The sequence below is a fragment of the Zeugodacus cucurbitae genome, chromosome 2, assembly GCF_028554725.1.
Source record: "Zeugodacus cucurbitae isolate PBARC_wt_2022May chromosome 2, idZeuCucr1.2, whole genome shotgun sequence".
In the NCBI taxonomy this organism is placed as follows: Eukaryota; Metazoa; Arthropoda; class Insecta; order Diptera; family Tephritidae; genus Zeugodacus; species Zeugodacus cucurbitae.
This window is the reverse complement of record NC_071667.1, coordinates 4,818,942-4,841,555: the sequence shown is the minus strand read 5'-3', so window position 1 is coordinate 4,841,555 and position 22,614 is coordinate 4,818,942. Positions and strand designations below refer to the sequence as shown.

The 22,614-nt window shown below is 33.0% G+C and overlaps 2 protein-coding genes and 1 long non-coding RNA gene across 6 annotated transcripts; 2 read left to right on the top strand and 1 right to left on the bottom strand.

Moving 5' to 3' along the window:
- The first annotated feature begins 4,078 nt into the window (after positions 1–4,078).
- LOC105218384 (protein takeout) lies at positions 4,079–7,956 on the top strand. 4 transcript variants are annotated; one of them, XM_011193933.3, is made up of 5 exons: positions 4,079–4,325; positions 6,705–6,796; positions 6,858–7,095; positions 7,162–7,295; positions 7,375–7,956. In XM_011193933.3, exons 2-5 carry the CDS (start codon positions 6,721–6,723, stop codon positions 7,674–7,676), a joined length of 750 nt encoding a protein of 249 aa, XP_011192235.1. In that variant the 5' UTR covers positions 4,079–4,325; positions 6,705–6,720; the 3' UTR covers positions 7,677–7,956. The 4 variants fall into 4 exon arrangements, with proteins under 4 accessions (XP_011192235.1, XP_054082636.1, XP_054082627.1 ...); XM_054226661.1 differs by having other exon boundaries at positions 4,091–4,272; positions 6,710–6,796; XM_054226652.1 differs by having other exon boundaries at positions 4,091–4,272.
- A 142-nt stretch (positions 7,957–8,098) lies between these two features.
- On the bottom strand, positions 8,099–12,128 carry LOC128920136 (uncharacterized). The gene is made up of 3 exons (XR_008470260.1): positions 12,042–12,128; positions 11,409–11,912; positions 8,099–8,271 (listed from the first exon to the last, which is right to left on the bottom strand). It is a non-coding gene; the product is annotated as an uncharacterized LOC128920136 (long non-coding RNA).
- Positions 8,559–22,315, top strand: LOC105218383 (inhibitor of nuclear factor kappa-B kinase subunit beta). The gene is made up of 6 exons (XM_011193932.3): positions 8,559–8,827; positions 18,076–18,482; positions 18,560–19,588; positions 20,847–21,034; positions 21,094–21,510; positions 21,606–22,315. The coding sequence occupies exons 1-6, from the start codon at positions 8,713–8,715 to the stop codon at positions 21,664–21,666; spliced, it is 2,217 nt and encodes a 738-aa protein (XP_011192234.1). The 5' UTR covers positions 8,559–8,712; the 3' UTR covers positions 21,667–22,315.
- Positions 22,316–22,614: the final 299 nt, after the last annotated feature.

Here is a 22,614-nt window from a genome sequence, read left to right as displayed (position 1 = left end):
AAAATGAACATTGCAATGGCATGAAGGCATTACGGAATATAACGAAGAACGTTCTTCGATTGCGGCGCGAACAACCACACACACAGTACGCACGTTAAAAGATCTGTGGAAAAATCATTAAGTCGTTATGTTAGACTTTTTATATTCTCGCAACAAAGTATTAAAGAGATTATTATAGTTTTGTTCACATAACGGTTGTTTGTGTCACCAAGAAATAAAAATTGAAATCCAGATGTCTGTCCGTCCGTCTGTCCGTGCAAGCGATAACTTGAGTAAAAATTGAGTTATCTTAATGAAACATGTTCCTTGGGACCGTGAGGAGGTTTGTTTTCGAAAATGGGCAAAATCGGATCATTGCAACGTCCACAAAATGGCGAAAACCAAAAACACATAACAGTAAAAAAGGATCGCACTAGGAAGGGGCATATTTGGATTTATTTTTCAAACTTTCACCCACCACACACCAAGAAAATAGTTGAAATTGCCCACCTCCCATACAAAGGTTAAGTTGAAAATTACTAAAAGTGAGTTAACTCACCAACGAAAAACGTCAGAAACACTAAATTTTACAGAAGAAGTGCACTCAGATTTTTTTTTACAAAATGGAAAATGGTCGTGGCATCGCCAACTTATGGGTCAAAAACCATATATCAGGAACTACTGGACAGATTTCAATGAAATTCGGTATATAATATTTTCTTGACACCCAGATAACACGGACAAAAAATGGGCGAAATCGGTTCACAACAACGACTACTTTCTTTATAACTCAATTTTGAATTCCATCTGATTCCTTCACTTTATAATATATACAATGAAGATAGCTGAATAAAACTTTACACAAATATATAAATATATCAACTTTGGCTTCACTTGGGAAAAATTTGTCGAAAACGGACTATAACTTTTCAAGGCCCCAGATATCGAAAATATGGGTAAATCTCTTAGATAATTTAATGTAATTCAGAGAAAATTGTTTTCTTCAAATAGTGTTCTGTTCCAAAAATGATTAAAATCGGGTCACAACATCTCCTAGCACCCATATACCTAATTATAGGTTTTTCAAAAATACGGTGGGCTTTATTCCGCATATATGTATTTGTTAATATGTGAGATATCTTAGCAAAATTAAGTGAGGGTATAGTCTTGGGTATAGTGCACCTTGCTGGTGAAAATTAATGAAATCGGTTCAGGAATTACCTCAGCCCTCATATACTATATATGACGACTTTCGTTATTCTATTAAACTTTATGCCGAATTTATGGGTAAATTTGTATATTATGTAAATAAAATTTCTTCAATAAATTGCGAGAGTATAAAATGTTCAGATACAGCCGAACTTAGCACTTCCTTACTTGTTTATTTTATTCTTAATGGTCCATTAAGATTTTTTATTTTCTCACTCACTATTCTATAAGAAATTAGTGGTGTAAAGAGCTCGTTATCGAGCAATGAGTTTCTTCAACTTTTACTTACTTTTCCATTAACATCGTTTCTTGAGATTGATTCTTACAAAAGTAGATTACTATTTTTTTTAATAATTGTCTTATATTACTGATTTAGTTTTACCTAAAAAAGATATTCGCTGTTATTTTCGGTACTATCGGCTACTTCAAACGAAACGATTTAAGATCTGTTATAAGTTCACGTATTTCATAATTGCTACATCGAATGGCGAATATTTTATGGTGCAGAAGAGTGGACGGTGTCAACATCCGATGAGACGGCACTAGGAGTTTTCGAGAGAAAGGGTTTGCGGAAGATTTATGATCCCTTAAACATTGGCAACGGCGAATACCGCAGAAGATGGAATGATGAGCTGTATGTGTTGTTCGACGACATAGACATAGTCCAGCGAATAAAAAGACAGCGGCTACGCTGGCTAGGTCATGTTGTCCGAATGGACGAAAACACTCCAGCCCTGAAAGTGTTCGATGCAGTACCCGCTGGTGGAAGCCGAGGAAGAGGGAAACCTCCACTCCGATGGAAGGACCAGGTGGAAAAAGACCTGTCTTTCTTCACTTTGTATTACCAATTACCAATATCAAAGTTAGATAACTTATTTATTGTAAGACATCAAGTGTTTCGATTTACATATTTTTATTGCAGCTATTTATATAATAACTAGCTGATATTTGAAGTTATTCAATTTAATATTTGATTGCGCTTAAAAGCGATATATTTTTGTTGTTTTGTTGTATTATGCAACAACATTTAATATCGTACTTAATTATTCGTAGAAGTTCTGAAATAGCAGTATTTAATATGAGTGTTGACAAGCAAATAATAGCGGTAATCGTGCGCGGCACTAAATACCTTTTCATCAATTCCAGCATAGCTATGGCAAATGAAACACGCAATTCACATAATTGCATGAAAACCTAGTTTCAGGAAATGAAGGTATGAAAATAGAATTTCATTTCACACTAAAAATGCATGCTGAGCTTGCGTTCAATTGGATTATGTTGAGTTGAGTTTTTGTACCGTACTGTTATAAAGAAAATCATAACATTACCACGAACGAAATATTCGCAGAATTCAGAATTATTTTCAGTCCGAATTCAATTTAAATGCAAGCAAATGAATGTTACTCATACGCCCTAAACACCCACAATTGCAGGCATTATATACCTAAAATGTGTGTCTGAAGTAGGGCTCTTAAAATTTTTCGATTAACCTGAAAACCAGATTATTCGAATATTCGGTTTCTAACCGCTCGTACGAATATTAACCGGTTAGCACTATTCGATTAGTCGCAATGTTACGACTATTCGAATAGTCGTTCTACTGTGGTTATTCGAATAGTTATACTGTCACTATTCGAATAAATGAAAATTGTTTGAAATCCAAGCAGCTTTTGATTTTTGTTTGTTTTTACTTGTGAAAATGTCAATTGTGCGCATTTTTCCTGTGTTTCACATTTTTCAATAAAAGTAGAAATTTAATGAACTTACACTATTCGAATATTCGACAACGAACGGTTAACCGAATAGTCCGACGTGAGCGGTTAATCGAATAGTCGATGACTGACGACTATCCGAATAGTGCAAACCGAATATTATTATTTGAATAATGCCCTATTCGGTTAATTCGGTTAATCGATTAGTCGAATATCAAGAGCTCTAGTCTGAAGTAATAAACATAACATTTACATTTCACATATCAACAATAACCGTTAAGAAATAGTAAAAAAAAAATTTAATAAAATCTATTCTGAAAATCAAAAACTCCAGCTATCTTGACTTGATAAAACATGAATGAAATGCTTTAGAGCTTGATTATAGACTCCAAAGCAATGATTTATCTGTGTTGATATTTTCGTTTTCAATACTTCAAATATCAAACATGAATAAAAATTGCGAGTTTAGCAGTTGAAACTGCTAGCATACGGGTAATTATTTGCACACAAGTGCATTTTGCATGCACATGCACCTGATTACATATGTATGTATGTATGTATGTATGTATGTGCACGCTGTGGGTGGGGTCTGACCGACTCGCAAAACTTCCGTTCCAAACTAAGTATCAAAACGGCGAAAATTAGCTAACGCAAATCAATTTGTCAACTGTGTTGACAGTTCTAGGCACATGCATAAGCTGATGAGCGCAGTGGAGCGTCGAATGCGTTGGCTTTTTCTGTTATATAATATAGGAGGCTGCAAATATTTTGTAGTTATTTCGCTACATACATACATACTTGATAAATAATTACAATTTACTTTAGTTTAGTTGTGCACTACATACATATGTATACAAACATTGGTGTTAGGTACTTTAATTTTGGCTACCGTTGCGGTTGTTAGATATTTGCACTGCCTCCTCCATTGTCTGTCATCGCCCGCAATCGTAACAACTTGTTCTCTACTGCTGTTACGTACTATGTACGTCCGTAATACAGTTTGTTTGTAGGTATATATGTATTGCATCTAAACACAATTATATATATATATGTGTGTGTAGTGTTTTCGTCTCCAGCCGCCGTGTCATATACAGTACTACACGTTAGCTGATAGTGTGGCCGACGTGCGCGCCAGCCCACTATGACGCGCAGCGCTTAGAACTTCTATAAAAATGCAAAATCACAGAGTTGTTTCGTTTCAGTTCGTTGCTGCGTTCTTTAAGGCGCGTTCTCCTCGAGTAAAGCTCGCGCTCAATGCGGCTTATATACTACTACATTTAGTTCTTTCGCGGTTTCGAGTTTTTCGTACAAACTTTTAAATTATATTTACAGTAATTTAGCTGAAAGCAAATACAGTCACTATCCAAAAAAGGTCGCAAAGTAATTTCGCATTTAACATACTAATTTAAACAAAAAATTCAAAAAGTGAGTGATAAACAAAGATATAGAAAAGTACCTGAAATGTGATAAATGCATTTTTAGAATGAAGGATTTATAATTACGTTTGGATAGTGTTTTCGCGTCCTATTGGAAGTAAAATTTTAAATTATGGCCGATTTTTTAAAAAAACAATAAACTATTTTTTTTTTATTATTAAATTATTATTCAATATTTCGAAACGATGTGTGAGCACACATACTTTAATGTACGCAATATTATTTTATCGCATATATATTATATTAGACACTAAATAACTCAGAAGAAATCTCATAACTAGTGTCGCTTGATTGTGTGGTGTAAAAACAATGTAGTGAAGCAGACAATATTTAAAATAGTAATGTAATAACAATAGAAACTATGAAAACTAACCTTAATAGAAGAACAGCTTCTCGTAAAATCTACATTAGTCAATCGAAGATCAGACTTTTCTTAATTATTATCCATCTCAAAGTTATGTTAGATATAATATTATTTTTTTTGTTAGGTTATAAAAAATAAAAATCGGAAATTTATTTACTTTTTTAATATTTTACATGTACAAAAAAAAAACACTTTTTATGAATAATTTGTCTTATATCAGTTACCACTAATTGGAACACAAAATCCCAAGTGGTATAAAATTGAAAAAATACAAATAAATTTTAGAAATCTATAAATAAACATAGGGTAAATTTTTTGTTTCGATTTCAAACTTATAACCGAAAACCGTCAGTCTCTATAATATAGATGTAAACAAGTAATTTTGTTTTGCACCAATTGCAATAATCTCAAAATGGACACGATGACTAAAGTATTCAGAAATAATGTCTCGATCTAACGGTTTCATGTTCCATGTCTACAATATCAGTTAAGGCAAAGAAATTTTAAAACACTTATTGTTAATATACAGCATGCATACAAGCAGTCTCGAAGAGGAATACAACAACAAGAGGAACACAAAAACAATTTACAACTTCTAATGGGTTTCGTCCATTTTTTAGCGGATCAGACAGTCGTTTTCCTGCATGATATTTCAAACTATTAGAATATTAAACAAAGTATGAAAAGAAACACACATAATAAAATAATTGGAAATAATATACTTATAATTAGATTACAGACTTGATACACCGACAGTAGCGATATTCGGCTCAAAAAATGACATTTTCAGTTGAGAATAAGTTTGTGATGCAAACAGATCTCTACACATACATATTTTGCTGGGTTAATGTTGGCACAAATGCTCAAGATCGATATAAAATGATTTAATCGGTTTAATCGACCAGTGCTTGACCCTAGCGACATTCCGGCAAATTTCGAAAATTCGGCTCAAAAATGACATTTTCAGTTTAGAATAAGTTTGTGATGCAAACAGATCTCTACACACATTTTGTTGGGTTAATGTTGCCACAAATGACCAAGATCGATATAAAAAAAATTCGATTTAATCGACCAGTGCTTGACCCTAGAGACATCTATTCGAAAACCGCGGAAGAAAATTGGACCGAATGGTGACTACAAACTATTCCCGATTACAGCTGAAGACACATAAAAAATTTCACTCAAATCGGTCCAGCCGTTTAGGAGGAGTTCAGTGAGATACATTGTCTGAAAGATATACAGTATACTCTCGAAAAGTAAATTCTCAGAAACTAAATAATCGCGGAAAAGTTAATCACCTTTAAGATTACACATGCACCTCGAAAAAGTAAATTTTTTAATTTTTTAATTTACTTTTCAGAGAGTGTGATAAAAAATTCGAAACGAAGCAAGCAGCGTTTTTTACGATGTTGCAAAAACACTTACTCTCTTGTTTATCGCGTCTTTTTAGTAAATAAACTCTCCTATTTGATCCACTGGTTTAAAAATGAAATGAAAGGTGTCAGACTTTTTGAATTGTCGTACAAAAATGGCCAGAAAATATATTTAAAAAGAAAAAACAAAAGAGTATTCAAGATGTTTTCTCTTCATAGTTAATACATATGTATGTATGTAAATGTAAATATGTTTTTCATGTAAATCCATATGTTTTATTGAAGCAAATAAATGAATTAATTTTTTAAGTTTAATATTATAAAAACAGATAATTTATGTATATATTTGGAAAAGCAAATTATTCGAAAAAGTAAATTACGCAAAATACCAATCGATTTACTTTTCGAGAGTATACTGTACTATTCATTCAATGAGGCATTACTGAAATTGTTTAAGAGAAATATTAAAATCGTCTAACTAAAAACTGGAACGCCTAACTTGTTCATATTTATCTCCAAACTTTCTCGGAAGTTTCAACGCAATATTATAGAGATTTTGTACAATTTGAAAAGATAATAGTATAAATCGATTTTTTTTAAAACATGAAACTCATTAAAATTAACATTTCAGAACAGAAACTACAACAATGGAACCAAAAAACTCACTATTGACTATTGCGCTTATTGTCGCGTTTGCTTGCACCACGTTTGCAGCAAAAATGCGTAAGTGTGTTTTTCGTGTATAATCCTTAGAACTTGAAAACAAATACCTTTCATTCCACAGCTGATTACATACAGATATGCCACCGTAATGATCCAAAGATAGCTGAATGTGTTAAGAATTCAGTACACTCTATACGACCACATTTGGCAGATGGTATTAAGGAGTTGAATGTGCCCGCCATGGAACCACTTGATATTGGCGATCTAAATATATTGGAAGGTGGCGCCAATGGAATTAACGTTAAAGTGAAGAAGCTCAATGTTTGGGGTTCATCGAATTTCGAAATCAAAAAAATTAGGTAAACATAATTTTTATTTTTTTATATACATATGTATGTATAAAAATTTTTCGTGTATTACTTTAGAGCCTCAGACGATGCAAAACGTTTTGATTTTGAACTGATATTGCCATATTTACATGGTGAAGGCAATTATAATATCAATGGACAGATTTTGGGTTTAACATTACGCGGTAGCGGACCTTTCACTGGAAATTTCAGTAAGTTGCAGAAACAATACTCATACAAATATCATTTTTTAACGTTTTCGCTATGCTAATTATGTTCACATTTTTCCAGCTAACTTTTATGCTTTCGTAAAGGTTGTTTTCGATGTAAAACCCATTAACGATGTTGAAATGATTAGCCTTAAAGAGTTGGTTGTGAAAATTCGCACTGGCAGCGGAAGTGTGCACTTGCAGAATCTATTCGGAAATGATAAAACGCTTGGTGATATTATAAATGAAACGATTAATCAAAACTTCGAACTTTTCACCAATGAAGTGATTCAACCCATCGAACGCGCTTTGGAGAAGAGATTCAGCAGTGTGGCAAGTCAAATCCTCGATAGTTTCACCTATAATGAGCTATTTCCACTTTAAATGAACGAGCTCTATATATTAAGTATGAATAGAATGTTTGTCCAGTTTGTAAAATACATCATATACATACATATATATCGCTAGTTTAATTAATATATTTGAATTTTTTAAATGGTCAAAGTGTGAACTTACAATAAGTAACTGAAATTATTAGTGACACACATATGTTATAAATGTACATACATTAGAAAAATTATGAATATTATGTGATATTTAATAATCTGTTTATATCAATTTATAATAAGAAATAAAAACCATCATTGTATTAGCAAACTCACAATGTACATTATTATTCCAATACGGTTCAAATGCGATAATCACAAAACACTAGCTCCCCGCATCAATGCAAAAATTCTCAGAAATAACTTTAGTAAGTTTCAGCGTAATATATTAAGCTTCTGTAATATTCGACTATTCAGTTTGAGCGCTCTAGGAAGTCCTCAATAACGTTAACTACCGGATTCACCAAAATCTCATAATTTATTTTTGAAGTTTGGATTGTTTTCTTCTTTTCCTTTTCTACATGTTTTCTCATCCCAAATGTCTCAAGTGTAGCAAAAAATCCACCAAATACATTGAGAATTACCACAAATCACTGTTTTTTTCAAAAAATAAAAATATAACATTTCTATCATTCTTTTATTAATATAATAAATAAAATTAAAAATAAAAAAGTTTAAATTTATTTTTTAGCAAAATTTTTGTTCGCATATTGTATTTATGAAAATGCAACGTATAGAAATTATAATTTATCTACGAACTGGCATGCTGGTAACTCTGTTCCTTATCGTATGCTTATTCTGTTTTGATTTCAATTTCTTTTTTGACATTTGTTCGTTTCTTTTCGATTCTCGGCATTTCATTTAAAAGCAAGTATTTGTTATTTTTCTACAAATTCGTTTTAGATGTGGAGTGATACGGAAGTGAAATTGTTGGGCTCTTTATTTACCGTCATACGTGCTGGGTGCTCAGTGAACGTTTTTTAAAACATAAACAAAGTGTCTTGAGTGTGAAGAATTATTGCAAAAAGAATATAATGAATAATTATTCTTTGGGTTCTTTTGGGAAATGGCAGCATAAACGTCAGCTGGGTGTCGGTGGCTTCGGGAATGTGGATCATTGGCGGAATGTTGAAACCGGTCAAGAGATTGGTACGTACATTGCGTCGTATTAATTATATATATATATATACTATATCTACATATGTATGTAATATGTATGTAATAATGTATCTATTTTTATTAAATATCCCAACTTATTAAGTTTTAAATTAAGAAAAAGTTATTTGAATGAGTTCTCTTTTCCTAAATGTTTAAAATGTGTATGTGTATACATTTATATATAGAAAAAACAAAAGCAACAAAACGCGTGCATTAGTCAGCGTATCAATTCTGAGAATTCAGTGTTGTACTATTGGTGTTTACGGCGGGGGATCGGTGTGGTGTTTTGTGTTTTGTGTTATAAACTTTTGACGTATGTATATTTGTAAAGCATTTGTAAAACATACCGTCGTGTGTGTTTGTGCTTCAATTTTAAGCCACTTGGAACGTGATATGCTTTATATTTATTATTTTAAAAATTATTGATTGCACTTTAAGAAGTATTCATAAAAAGTGGGTATTTTAAGTTTGTGGTAATGCGACACATTCTCTATTCGATCAGTGCATTATGCTATTGTTGCTAACTTTGTTAAATGAAAAATTATGTTTTGGCAATTTGCCAATTGGACTAAAATACATAGTTCTTATACTTAACAAGCAGAATATACAATATTAAGAGCAAACATTCCCATAGGCTGGGTTAATATCGCCGCCGCTTACTTTTTGGTTAGCATCCGCGCGTTAAGTACATTTATATAAATCAGGTGCAAACGCAGGGCGGGGGAGGAGGGGTTTTGGGGTGTTAAAAAAAAAGTAATTGAATTTTTAAATAATAGAATAGAAGCAATCTTTCTGCCGACGATGCATGAATATGTAAAATAAATGAATACATTAGACACTAACAGCGTTGCCGTTTTGATACATTTGTATCTTTTTTGATACTTTTTTTGTTCACAAACGGCCTATTTTGATACTTTTCTGCTGATAGAATTTAATTGTTTGAAACTATGAAAATGTTAAACTAAAAACAATCCTATTGTGTCTGGATAGTATTAAAAAGTTGTGGGAATGTAGGCCAATTTGTTTAATTTTCTTCAAAGTAATGAGTTTGCCTTATAACTCTGTGGCTGCTGAACTGGATTTTTTTAGATTTAAGGGGAATTGTGAGTCGAAAATGGACTTCTTTTGAAAATTAGTTCTGAACTGAGAAGTCACCAATAAGGTTTCTATTATTTTTTTTAGAGTTTAATGTTAATCATAATACAGGAAAACTAAAAACTCATTCATTATGACTTTCAGTTTTCGTTCCATGAGCAAACTGTTGTGAAATAAATTTAAATTAAAAAAAAATTATGCTATTTGCAAAAACATACTTGAGTGCCTTAACTAAAATGTCTATATTTTTAATAAAAACAACCAGAAAAAACTGGTCTGAATTAGATACACAACTTTACTTATTATTTGTTTTTCAAATGAAAATTTTCAAAACAGTGCATCGTTTTTTAAAGATTGGAGCAACAATCCTTATATCTGTCGCTTCAAGTGAACGCTCGTTTTCCTCACTTAGCAGTCTTAAAACATATTTAAGAAATAAAACTGGAGAAACACGCCTGAACGGAATGGCTCTCTTGAATATCCATAGAGATATAGCCGTGACGGAGGAAGAGATTTTAAATGTTATGGCCCAAATTCAATTTGTGAATAAAATAATGAAACATTGTCTTTTTACCTAAACCCCCCTCCCCCCCCCCCAAAATTTTTTCCTGCGTTCGCCACTGATATAAATAAATTTATAGATACACATGCATTTGAATGCATTCTTTCTTTCTTTCATATGTTTGTTTGTATCAACAAATTTACTTAACAAATTTTAGAGGTAGTATTCAGTAAAGGTTATTTCAGGTAGTAAAGCTTATGATGATAAGAAAGTATACTCGTATTATAAATATAACTTTTCCGGGAAAAATGTTCACATGCAATTGTAGATTAAAGTTGTTGTGATAACATTCATTGCCCGGCCTTTACAAGTCCAAGAATTTGCTTTCAAGTTGCAATACACTCAAACTTTTTTACTACCACTCTCACTTTTCGAATTTGACGGCTGTATTGCTTTAAAAATTTTCAGACAAGAAACTTTTCAAGTTGATGATCAAGAAATGATCAGCTGAGTATAGAGTTCTCCAAATATCGAATAAGAATTTGCAAAATTTTAAAATTAACGATGAACAAAGTTGAAAAAAGTGATAATTCCCTTTTATAGAATTGTACGAACATGAATATTCTGACATATCTAAAGTATGATTTTAGAATTAGGACGATAGATGTAAGTTGTTTTCTTGACGATGTATAATTTTTTTTTTTATTAATAAAATTTGTCGTCAAACAATAAGTAAATTGAATTGACTATTGTAATTATATTGGTGCCTTAAGTGCAATTTGGCCTTAAATTATGGTGTTAATATATCTAAGTTTAGTATTATAATTATTTCATTAAATACTATGTTTAGAAAATTCTTACGATCTAAACGGCAGGTCTAGAGAATGAAATCTTTGCAGTCTTCTTGTGTCTTCGCTATTGTCTAATAAGTTTACAGCGTGTGTATTGGGATGATAATTTAATCTTGATATGTACCTTGAGCTATATATTTTTATTTCATCAGTCACCATAGGTATTCTAAGATCCTTGTGGAGATATATATTTTTTATAAACCACTTTGCATTAGCAATTAGTCTAAGTGTTTTTGACTGATATCTTTGAATCACATCTACGTTGGATTTACTTGCTGTACCCCAGATTTGAATGCCATAAGACCATACTGGTTTCAATATAGGTGTTGCAAGCTAAGTTTCGACTTTGGACCAAGCAGCCAATACATTTTTCTAGTTTTAATTTTTAGTTGCGTTCTCTTGGCTCTGATATGTTCAAAACGTAATCCGAGGTATTTTACGCTATCGGATTTTGGAATTATGACTCTATTAAGACTAACACTGGGGAACTCTTCTTTTCTTAGTGTATGTATAATTGAATATCAATTTTCGTCATAACTTTAAATTTTTGTAAATTTCAACAATTAGTGTATTTAACAAAATGAACATATGACATTTAATTTTTCTTTACGTTTATTTCATATGTATGCTGTAAATAAAAAAAAATTTAAATTCAAAAATAAACAAATTTCAAACAAAACAAAATTATTTTTAAATAAATAAAAGAAAATGCCGAATACTTTCTGCTTATGCAAAAGAACTCTTGGAAACTACTTACCACTGTTTTCTGCTCCAACTCAGAAATCACAATAAATATATGTATATACGTATTCAAGTGGCTCCATATTGTTCTAGAAAAAAACAAGACGGGCTAATGTAAACAAATCCATGAATTGTTTACAATTTTATTGTCAAATAAGCGTAAGTCAAATACTTAGTTCACTTTGTTGAATACATTTATTGCTCGTGTAACGCTAACGTTATATTAATTTGTTCAATAACAAAAAATTACATATGTATGTATGTTTACGGTTGTATATAAACATTTCGTTTTAAGTGATTGGTGGACATTTCGCTTTGGTGCATATAGTGATGTGTTTAATTAATAATAATGAGAAAAATAACCTCTTAAACAAGCACAACCATGATAGACAATTATGTTAATACTTGACAATGGTCGAAAAATATATTATCAAACTACCATCACACATAGTAATAGCACTATGGTGCAATTCAGGTAGCAGTTGTGGATGGTTTGTTCATGCGGCCAATCAATCAGTGCTTAGAGTTTTCAGTGGCAGATTGCGCTAAACCATATAATAATAATTTGGTTAACTATGTGTAGAGCAAAAGTTATGCGGTGCTGAGTTACGAACAAATACACTTTTTTTACACCTTGTGAATGAAATTGCTTATTATTTTATTATACTCTCGCAACAAAGTTGCTAGAGAGTATTATAGTTTTGTTCATATAACGGTTGTTTGTAACACCCAAAACTAAACGAGTTAGATATAGGGTTATATATACATAAATGATCAGGATGACGAGTGGATTTGAAATCGGAATGTCTGTGGGTCCGTCCGTCCGTCCGTCTGTGCAAGCTGTAACTTGAGTAAAAATTAAGATATCTTAATCAAACTTGGCAAACTTGGCACTATAGGAAGGTTGTTTTCGAAAATGAGCAAAATCGGACCACTGCCAAGCCTACAAAATGGCGAAAACCGAAAACACATAAAGTGCCATAACTCATACTGGACCGTTTTCAATGAAACTTTGTTTGTATTAGATTCCTTACATCCCAATGATATGTTGTGAAAATAGGCCAAATCGCTTCACAACCACGCCTACTTCCTACATACCAGAACTTTGAAGACGATCTGAATCGTTTACTTTACAATATATAAAGTAAGCACTAGTGAAGATATCGGTGCAGAACTTTGCACAAATACTATGTTTATAGTGTGGCAGCCCCATTCTAAAAATCGCCGAAATCGGACCATAGGTTTTTAAGGCCCCATATATCGAACACGAGGACCTCGGTGCTTCTAACCTAATATTATGGTTTCCAACTTTCAATGGACTTTATACAATATGTGGGTTAAATTGTGTATTATATAATATAAAATGTTCGGTTACACCCGAACTTAGCCCTTCCTTACTTGTTTTTAATATTATTAAATGTTTAGAAAATAGGCGCGATTATTGGCTAATAGTGACGCTTGCTCTTTTTATTAAAATTTGTGTATGTCCATGTTATCAATGTTATCACTCATTTCTAACATTTATCGGCAGACATATTATTCTTGGAATAATTCAAGTATGTACATACATATGTACTAGGGATCTTAAAATTATTCGATTAACCTGAAAACCGATTATTCGAATATCCGGTTTGTAACCGTTGGTAGGAATATTAACCGGTTAGTACTATTCGATTAGTTGCGTCGCAATGTTACGACTATTCGAATAGTCGTTCTACTATGATTATTCGTATAGTTGTTCTGCTGCCCCTATTCGAATAGTTGCTCCGCTGCGAGCATTTGAATAAATGAAAATTGTTTGAAATCCTTTGATTTTTGTTTGTTTTTATTTGTGAAAATTATCAATTGTGGGCATTTTTCATGAGTCTCACATTTTACAATTAACATAGAAATTTAATGAACTTTCACTATTCGAATAGTCGACAACGAATAGTCAGAAAAGAGCGGTTAATCGAATAGTCGGCAACTTACGCCTATCCGAATAGTGCAAACCAAATATTATTATTCGAATAATGCCCTATTCGGTTAATTCGGTTAGTCGATTAGTCGAATACATTTAAGCATAAATACATACATACATACTTATCTCAAATTTAAGTCAAAAGTTGTGATATAGTAAACATCAATATACGCTTTGGTGTTAAATTAACGCACAGCAGTTGACTTTATCGAGAAAACTGCAAAACTCTGTATCGGCAAAAATTTAAAAATTCTCACAAGTCTGACTTTATGCTCAATTAATCTTCTACGTAAAAACCCATAAAACTAATAATAATAATAATATCATATAAACAAAGCTCTCTTAACAAAGACCTCTTTAGAATTTTTGAAGCTGAGTGTAGCAGATATTTTTTATATCGGCACGCAGCAATAAAAGTGAATCATATATTTCATATGTATGCCTATGAAATGCTATAATTTATGCAAACACAAAGTGTGCCTGCACGAAAAGTCAATAGCGAAATTAAAATGCACAATGCACAATTTATGAATGTATCTATGTATGTATGTACCCTATGGGATTATATTGAGCTACTACAACCAGAAACTCAGTAAAACTTTTTAATAATAGCAATCAATAACACTTAAGGAAAAGTAGAAAGTCCTTGACAATAGCTGTCATCGATTGGCTAACTGCTATAGACAACCCAATCGAACAAACTTTCCAAATTTCCATACAAACTGGCAGCACTGAAATCGAATTGACTATACTTGGTCGCACTCAACTCTTCTACCACCGTCAATGTCTTACGTTTTCTGCAACAAATTTAATTTTTATTAAAGTTTTTCTTTCAATAAATTCAATACAAAAATACCTACGATTTATCTTCGCCTGCCATTTTAAATTTCAAATTTGTGTATAACAATTTTTATTATTTTGACAGTAATTTGTCCTTTGAGCCGTTCACAATAGGAAAATGGTTCTAAAATGTGTAAAACAAAACTTGGTAGCACTCAGCAAGCGGCGATAGAATTTTTAATGAGGTATTCGCATACTCTCCTGCACGAATTCAACTAGATAACTTTGTTGTTGCTTTCACATGTAAAATTTTTGACAGGCGAGCAGCGACCAAAGATAGCGAGCAGAGAAGTGACCAATCGATGGCAGCTAATGTAACATAAAATACTCGCAAAATAGTCGGACGATATACTGACTTGTAGACATGTCTTCTCCCATTTCCATCAGGGACATAACATACAGTGGGTATGTATGTATGTATGTACATACGAATATTTACCCCTGGGAAATAAATGTTTAGATAAGTTTGTCAGATCAACAAACAGCTACTCAGCTGTCTCAGTGCTGCGTTCCACTGATCCTAAATTTTCACAGCTCAAATGAGTTTGCGACCATCACTGGTTTGCTTTGTTATGAAAATGACGCACAAAAAACTTTCGATAACTTCAGCTCAAGTTAGCAACAATAAGAAGTAAAAAGTTTTCATTTTTTTTGTAATGAATTAGCATTGGGAGAGAATTGATTTCAATATAACTCTTAATATTAAATGTTAATATAAAATGATATTTAATTATAATAAAAAAAGTATGATTTTGTCTGAGCCGGTAACATTGCTAATTATTATAAATTTACTCATTTTGAGCCGCTTTCACACTGGAATAACTTTATTATTTCCGGTAATAATGATTGCAAGTACGTGTGAAACACACACATACTCAGACTGCGCTCAGACTGTGCTAGGCAGGCAATGGGTTGCTTAAAAAGATATAAAAATAGAAAAAATGTTTTCTGATAAACGAAAATATGCAAAACATATTTTTGTGCGCTTTAAAATATGATTAAATGTAATTACAAGCATATGTACATGTATATATATGAAAATGAATGGATTAATGTACATACATATGAGGCATTCTCTGGGAAAAAAGCCACTTGAAAAAAAAGTTCTTTATTTTCTCTGGCAATGATATATCTTATGTATGTATGTATGTGATTGGCGTTGCAACCGTTTAGCCGGTTATAGCCGAATCGACGATAGTGCGCCACCTGTCTCTCTCCTTCGCAGTTCGGCGCCAGTTGGAGATCCCAAGTGTAACCAGGTCGCTCTCCACCTGGTCCCTCCAACGGAGTGGAGGCCTTCCCCTTCCTCGGCTTCCTCCGGCGGGTACTGCATCGAATACTTTCAGGGCTGGAGTGTTTTCGTCCATTCGGACAACATGACCTAGCCAGCGTAGCCGCTGTCTTTTTATTCGCTGAACTATGTCAATGTCGTCGTATAACTCGTACAGCTCATCGTTCCATCGTCTGCGGTATTCGCCGTTGCCAATGTTCTGAGGACCATAAATCTTGCGCAAAATTTTCCTCTCGAAACTCCTAGTGTCGTCTCATCTGATGTTGACATCGTCCAAGCTTCTGCACCGTAAAGCAGGACGGGAATGATAAGCGACTTGTAGAGCTTGATTTTGGTTCGTCGAGAGAGGACTTTACTGTTCAATTGCCTACTCAGTCCAAAGTAGCACCTGTTGGCAAGAGTTATTCTGCGCTGGATTTCGAGGCTGACATTGTTCGTGTTGTTGATGCTGGTTCCCAGGTATACGAAATTATCTACGACCTCGAAGTTATGACTGTCAACAGTGACGTGGGAGCCAAGACGCGAATGCGCCGACTGTTTGTTTGATGACAGGATTTAATTTTTTGCTATGAAATATTAATTTTAAAATTTTTTACGATACACAGTTTTAAAGTTTGAGAAATTCTGTACAAAAAAGTCACATGGTGTTTTAAAATCTGTTCATTAGTTTTAAAGTTATGGCGGTTCGAAAATTTTTTTACAAAAAACTTTGGCCCCTTACAGTATGGCAACCCCGCGTTACACAGACCTAACACCATATGTTTTATTTTAGGTTTTATATATACTAATTTATAATATATATCATTATTATTTATAAGATATATCATTGCCAAAGAAAATAAAGAACTTTTTTTTTCAAGTGGCTTTTTTTCCAGAGAATGCCTCAAATGTAAATATATAGATGGATCTACCGCTTTATAGAAAAGAAAGGTACAGTTGATCTCCTTTTTGCACGGTTAACTGGGACAGTAAATTACTCGTGTAAAATAAAACCGTGCAAAAAAATCAAATTTTTATATAAAACTCACTATTGGGACCAATTTAAGAAAAAATCGTGCAAAAAATAGCAAACGTGTAAAAAAGATCTAATTTTACATGAAATTTTATCTATTCGTACAATGACAATTTTCACTGTTGTTGTTGTTATAGACTTTTCTGGTATTATATGTATGTCCATATTACTGTTAGAAGGAACAAACAACAACTATTCTGGGAATGGTAAAAAAATAATAATTTTCAAAGTTCCGTCATTAATCGCTGTGTCTTCTTTTTTCTTACTCTTCATACAGCTTCATTTATTTGTTTACGTATTGAAATTGTTGCAACCTTTTCACTGGCTTTCGAATCTAAGATTTGTATTTTTTAGTTTAATTTTAAATTAATTTTAATTTAGAATTTATTAAATTCTATTAACAGCAATGGATTTGTGACGTATTGACGGATGGATTTTTGATTTTATTGCAAAAAAGTATACAATTAAAATAAAAAATCCGTGTAAAAAAAATAAAACCGTGTAAAAATGGTAACTGGGAAGTGTTCAAAAACACCGTGTAAAAAGGAGATCAACTGTACTTAGTTAGCAACTCTTAATATACATGTTAATTATATTATAGCCCAGTTAATGATTTCACCGCTTATTCAAATCACATGAATAATTAGTTCAGTCGAACCCATCATCGGAGAGGATATATATCATTTATTAATTGTTATGATTAATTTATAACTAAATCCTAGAATACAGAACTTTGTTGTCTGTTTAATTATGTTTGTATAAATATACGTAAGCAGTGAATAATTTGTGTATATTTAATATATATTGTGCGATTTTAATATACATAGTACTAAGCTTTAAAACAGAACCATGAACTATTTCTTATCAATGTCGAGGTTGAGTAATCGCAATACGTATGTACATTGTATACTTTAAAAATTTGTATATTTTTATTCGTTCTTATATAGCAACAAAAAGCTTAAAGGAGAATCATAATCTCAGCGGAGATGAAATCGCCAAACTGAAACAACGTTGGCGACAAGAGAGCGAATGGATGAATCAACTGCAGACACCTTACATAGTGCAAGGTCTAAATGAAAAAATCGACAGGCCATTTTTGGAATATCTAATACAGAAACACGCATGGCTATCGCTACAGCCCATCGTTATGGAGTATTGCAATGAGGGTGATTTGCGTTCGCAGTTATTACTAGCGGAAAACACAAACGGCTTAATAGAATACGAGGTACGCGAAATCTTACTAGCGCTTCGTCATGCAATTGAGTTTTTACACACGCAATGTCGCATCGAACACCGAGATTTGAAACCGGACAATATAGTCATACATCGCACTGGCGGTAGGCGGTTGTATAAGGTATTTACTAAATATCTACATAACAAAAAATTCCCGAAACAAGACTAATTAATATGTATGTATGTCTTCCCTCACAGCTTACGGATTTCGGTTTTGCTCGTAGTACTAGTGAGAACACGATGTTAAAAAGTATTGTCGGTACGAGAAACTATGTCGCACCGGAAGTTTTAGATACGGCTGAATATAAAAATACCGTTGACTACTGGTCAATGGGTATAATTGCATTCGAATTGATCTGTGGCAATCTACCTTTCATTCCACATCAGCAATTATACAATATAATAATCAATATACGAAAGAAAAATGAGAAATGTATTGCTATCACAGAGGATTTCAATGAGAATAAATTTGAATTCTGTGAGAATATACCATTTGAAAATCGTATGAGTTCTGTATTCTTAAAATACATACAAGAATGGTTAACAACAGCATTGGATAAAAACTACAGTACGCGTGGCACACGCATATCTCCCGTGACTAAGGAACGCGTTGTAACATTTTATACCGAGCTGGACTCGATTTTGTCACAAAAAGTGTTGAAAGTATTTTATTTGCCAACATTAACATTTTACTCATACGTAGTCACACCTGAGATGACTCTGCGAGACTTTAGAGATGTTATTAAGAGAGACATTGGTACAGATCAATTTTTTTGCATCTTTCCAACCGGTCATCCACGGAATCAGCTTTCACCTACCTACAAGGCAATTGATTTCTTTGTGGAGGATTGGCAAGATACGGGCGATGACAATAATCCTCCGGCAATGCTGTATATTGCGCAGCTCGAATCGGAATACAGTGTACCCACACCTCATATACCTGCATATTTAAAAAAATATATGAATTCGAAATCTGAATTGCCTGATAGTTTGTTGAAGATAATCGAACAAAGCACACACTATTTGCTCCATAATGAACAACTTCATTTAGAGGCTTTTGTCTGTGGCTTAAAAGAACAAGCACTTACGGCTGAACACGAACTATTCCAGTACAATACAGACGCAAACAAATTAGAGCACTACTTTCATGCGCTTACAGAAATGCACGGTCGTGTAGAACAGTTTGGCATGGGCATTGAAGCGGCGAGACAAACGTGTACCGTACAGGTAATTGCACTGTGAACACCGTTAAAGTATTTTTATTATACTCTCGCAACAAAGTTGCTAGAGATTATTATAGTTTTATTCACATAACGGTTGTTTGTAACACTCAAAACTAAACGAGTTAGATATAGGGTTATATATACCAAAGTGATCAGGGTGAAGAGTGGAGTTCAAATCCGAATGTCTGTCTGTCCGTCCGTCCGTCCGTCTGTGCAAGCTGTAACTTGAGTAAAAATTAAGTTATCTTAATGAAACTTGGCACACTTATTCCTTGGCACCATAGGAAGGTTGCTTTCGAAATGAGCAAAATCGGACCACTGCCACGCCCAAAAAATGGCGAAAACCGAAAACACATAAAGTGCCATAACTAAGCCATAAATAAAGCTATGGAAATAAAAGTTGGTATGAAGGATTGCACTATGAAGGGGCATATTTGGATGTAATTTTTTTGGGGAGGTGGGCGTGGCCCCGCCCCCAAATAGGGTTTTTGTACATATCTCGGAAACCAATAGAGCTATATAAACTAAACTTTCTGCAATCGTTTTTTTAGCCATTTCTTAATACAGTCCAAAAATGAAAGAAATCGAATAATAATCACGCCCACCTCCCATATAATGGTTAGGTTGAAAATTACTAAAAGTGGGTTAACTCACTAACGAAAAACGTCAGAAACACTAAATTTCGCTTAAGAAATGGCAGATGGAAGCTGCACTCAGATTTTTTTACAAAATGGAAAATGGGCGTGTCGTCGCCCACTTATGGGTCAAAAACCATATCTCAGGAACTACTCAACCGATTTCAATGAAACTTGGTTTGTATTAGTTTCCTTACATCCCAATGATATGTTGTGAAAATAGGCCAAATCGCTTCAAAACCACGCCTACTTCCTACATACCAGAACTTTGAAGGCGATCTGAATCGTTTACTTTACAATATATAATGTAAGCACTAGTGAAGATATCGATGCAGAATTTTGCACAAATACTATGTTTATAGTGTGGCAGCCCCATTCTAAAAATCGCCGAAATCGGACCATAGATTTTTAAGGCCCCATATATCGAACACGATTACCTCGGTGCTTCTAACCTAATATTATGGTTTCCAACTTTCAATGGACTTTATACATTATATATGACGAATATGTGGGTCAAATTGTGTATTATATAATATTAATAAAGTTAAATAAATAAATTTCGAGAGTATAAAATGTTCGGTTACACCCGAACTTAGCCCTTCCTTACTTTTTTAATTATTGTTTTAGGGCAAACGACGCGACATATTCTTTAACGAGTGGTTTGCTAAGGCGAATAAGTTTAAAGCAGTTATGGTTGAATTAGAGGGACTAAAAGTCAAAGTTAGCAAATATTATAGATCCGAGTTGCGGCGCGCCAAAGAAATGGCGGTCAATAAAATTTTCGATGAGCTTAAGCAAAAGGATGTCTACAAACTGTAAGTTCTCAAGCTTGGTTTTGTATTTCAATATTTAATTTGCCTTATTCGTTGCATAGCTTGGAGTTTAGGAGGCATCTTGATACTGTATCGAATGAACGCTTGGAAGTTTGCAGAACTGCCGTGTACAATTGTCTAGGGCAGAGGGAGAAAGTATTCTTGAACGAGCATTTGAAATATGCATATTCCACCATAAATTCGATGCAAATTGAATTTAAGAAATTACAGAGTATCGTCGATAACAATTTAAATCAGTTGCATCAAATGCAAAATGCTGTATCACAAAGCACAATCGAATTTCATAAAGCTTTAATTGAAATATATGTAAATGGTAATGGGCACAGTACCTACCTGTCGCAAGATGGAGATTCGTCAATAATTGTTAATGGCACTTCTGACTTAGCAAGCAGCATTAACGAACTCTTCCAGTACCCAGTGCAATCGCTGATCGACGAAGCTACAGAGCGGATGTTGCAGTAAGTTTTTGTACAAAAAAATAATGCATACTCATTGTTTCGATTTCCAATTTGCTATTTGTTATTAATTTGTTTATTATTATTGTCATTTTCAGAATGGATATTGATGACGACATAAATAAGCATAATGATCTCCCAGCTACCATAGCAGATTAATTGTTAACTGTAAAATGTTAACATTCGCTATTAATATCTTCGGGTTTTTTCAAAACGATTGTTCAGAAAATATTAATAGCGTTAGTTTGTAATTGTAGTTTTTAATATGACTGATTGTGATAACAAACTTATTTGTGCCACATACCGACAAGTTTTTGTAAAAAACTTTGAAGTATATAAATTGTGTGTAAGAACACAGCTGCCATGCAGTTAAAACCAAATTACAAAGTTTATTTAAGTTTGCAATTTTAGTTTGTCACAAAATGATTAGCGTATAAGCACTCACGCAAAGCATTCTTTGCAAATATTAAGATTTTATAATATCTCTATATATAAGATACACACCATCATGCATGTATGTATGTCGATATGTAACATAACTTAAAAACTCGATCGCCTTTTTATATCAGTGATACTTTTACATAAGTGAATGTCTTTTATTTTTTTTTTTTTTTTTTGTATTTTTGAATACTATATAAAAATGTGACAACTGTCGAGCAAATCAAGCGCTATAGCGTTAATTTCGGCAACAATGTTTGCCTTGAACACATCACTTTTCCGAGCATCGCTTTCCAAATAACATCACAAGAAAAAGTAAAATCTGTAGCTCTGAGTGGCTAATCAATGTCATGCATCTCGAATTGAGTTTCTCCTCCCCAAATATGTTAATTTTGCATAAAACGTCGCTAGTGAAATCGATTTGAGGTTATATACGGGTATACTGAACGGCTATTTCTACTGTAAATGCGACTATTACCGGCTGTGAGAGGCGATTTATAGTTTTAATAGTGCTGTATCAATGTTTACATAACGACAACTACATATATGCACATACATTTTTATGCTTTAAATTTAAGACATTTGTCATAGTGAGCAATTTACATGTACATTGTATTATTATATTATGTAAATATGTCTAATCATTTAAATTCGTTACATATTGTTCAT

Excerpts from the sequence above, each read along its gene's own strand:
- LOC105218383 (XM_011193932.3), top strand. The coding sequence starts at position 8,713 with ATGAATAATTATTCTTTGGGTTCTTTTGGGAAATGGCAGCATAAACGT. Across the intron at positions 18,483-18,559 it reads GCGGTAGGCGGTTGTATAAG|CTTACGGATTTCGGTTTTGC; the intron begins GTATTTACTAAA and ends CTTCCCTCACAG. Across the intron at positions 21,035-21,093 it reads CAAAAGGATGTCTACAAACT|CTTGGAGTTTAGGAGGCATC; the intron begins GTAAGTTCTCAA and ends TTCGTTGCATAG.
- LOC105218384 (XM_011193933.3), top strand. The coding sequence starts at position 6,721 with ATGGAACCAAAAAACTCACTATTGACTATTGCGCTTATTGTCGCGTTT. Across the intron at positions 7,096-7,161 it reads TTCGAAATCAAAAAAATTAG|AGCCTCAGACGATGCAAAAC; the intron begins GTAAACATAATT and ends GTATTACTTTAG. Across the intron at positions 7,296-7,374 it reads ACCTTTCACTGGAAATTTCA|CTAACTTTTATGCTTTCGTA; the intron begins GTAAGTTGCAGA and ends ACATTTTTCCAG.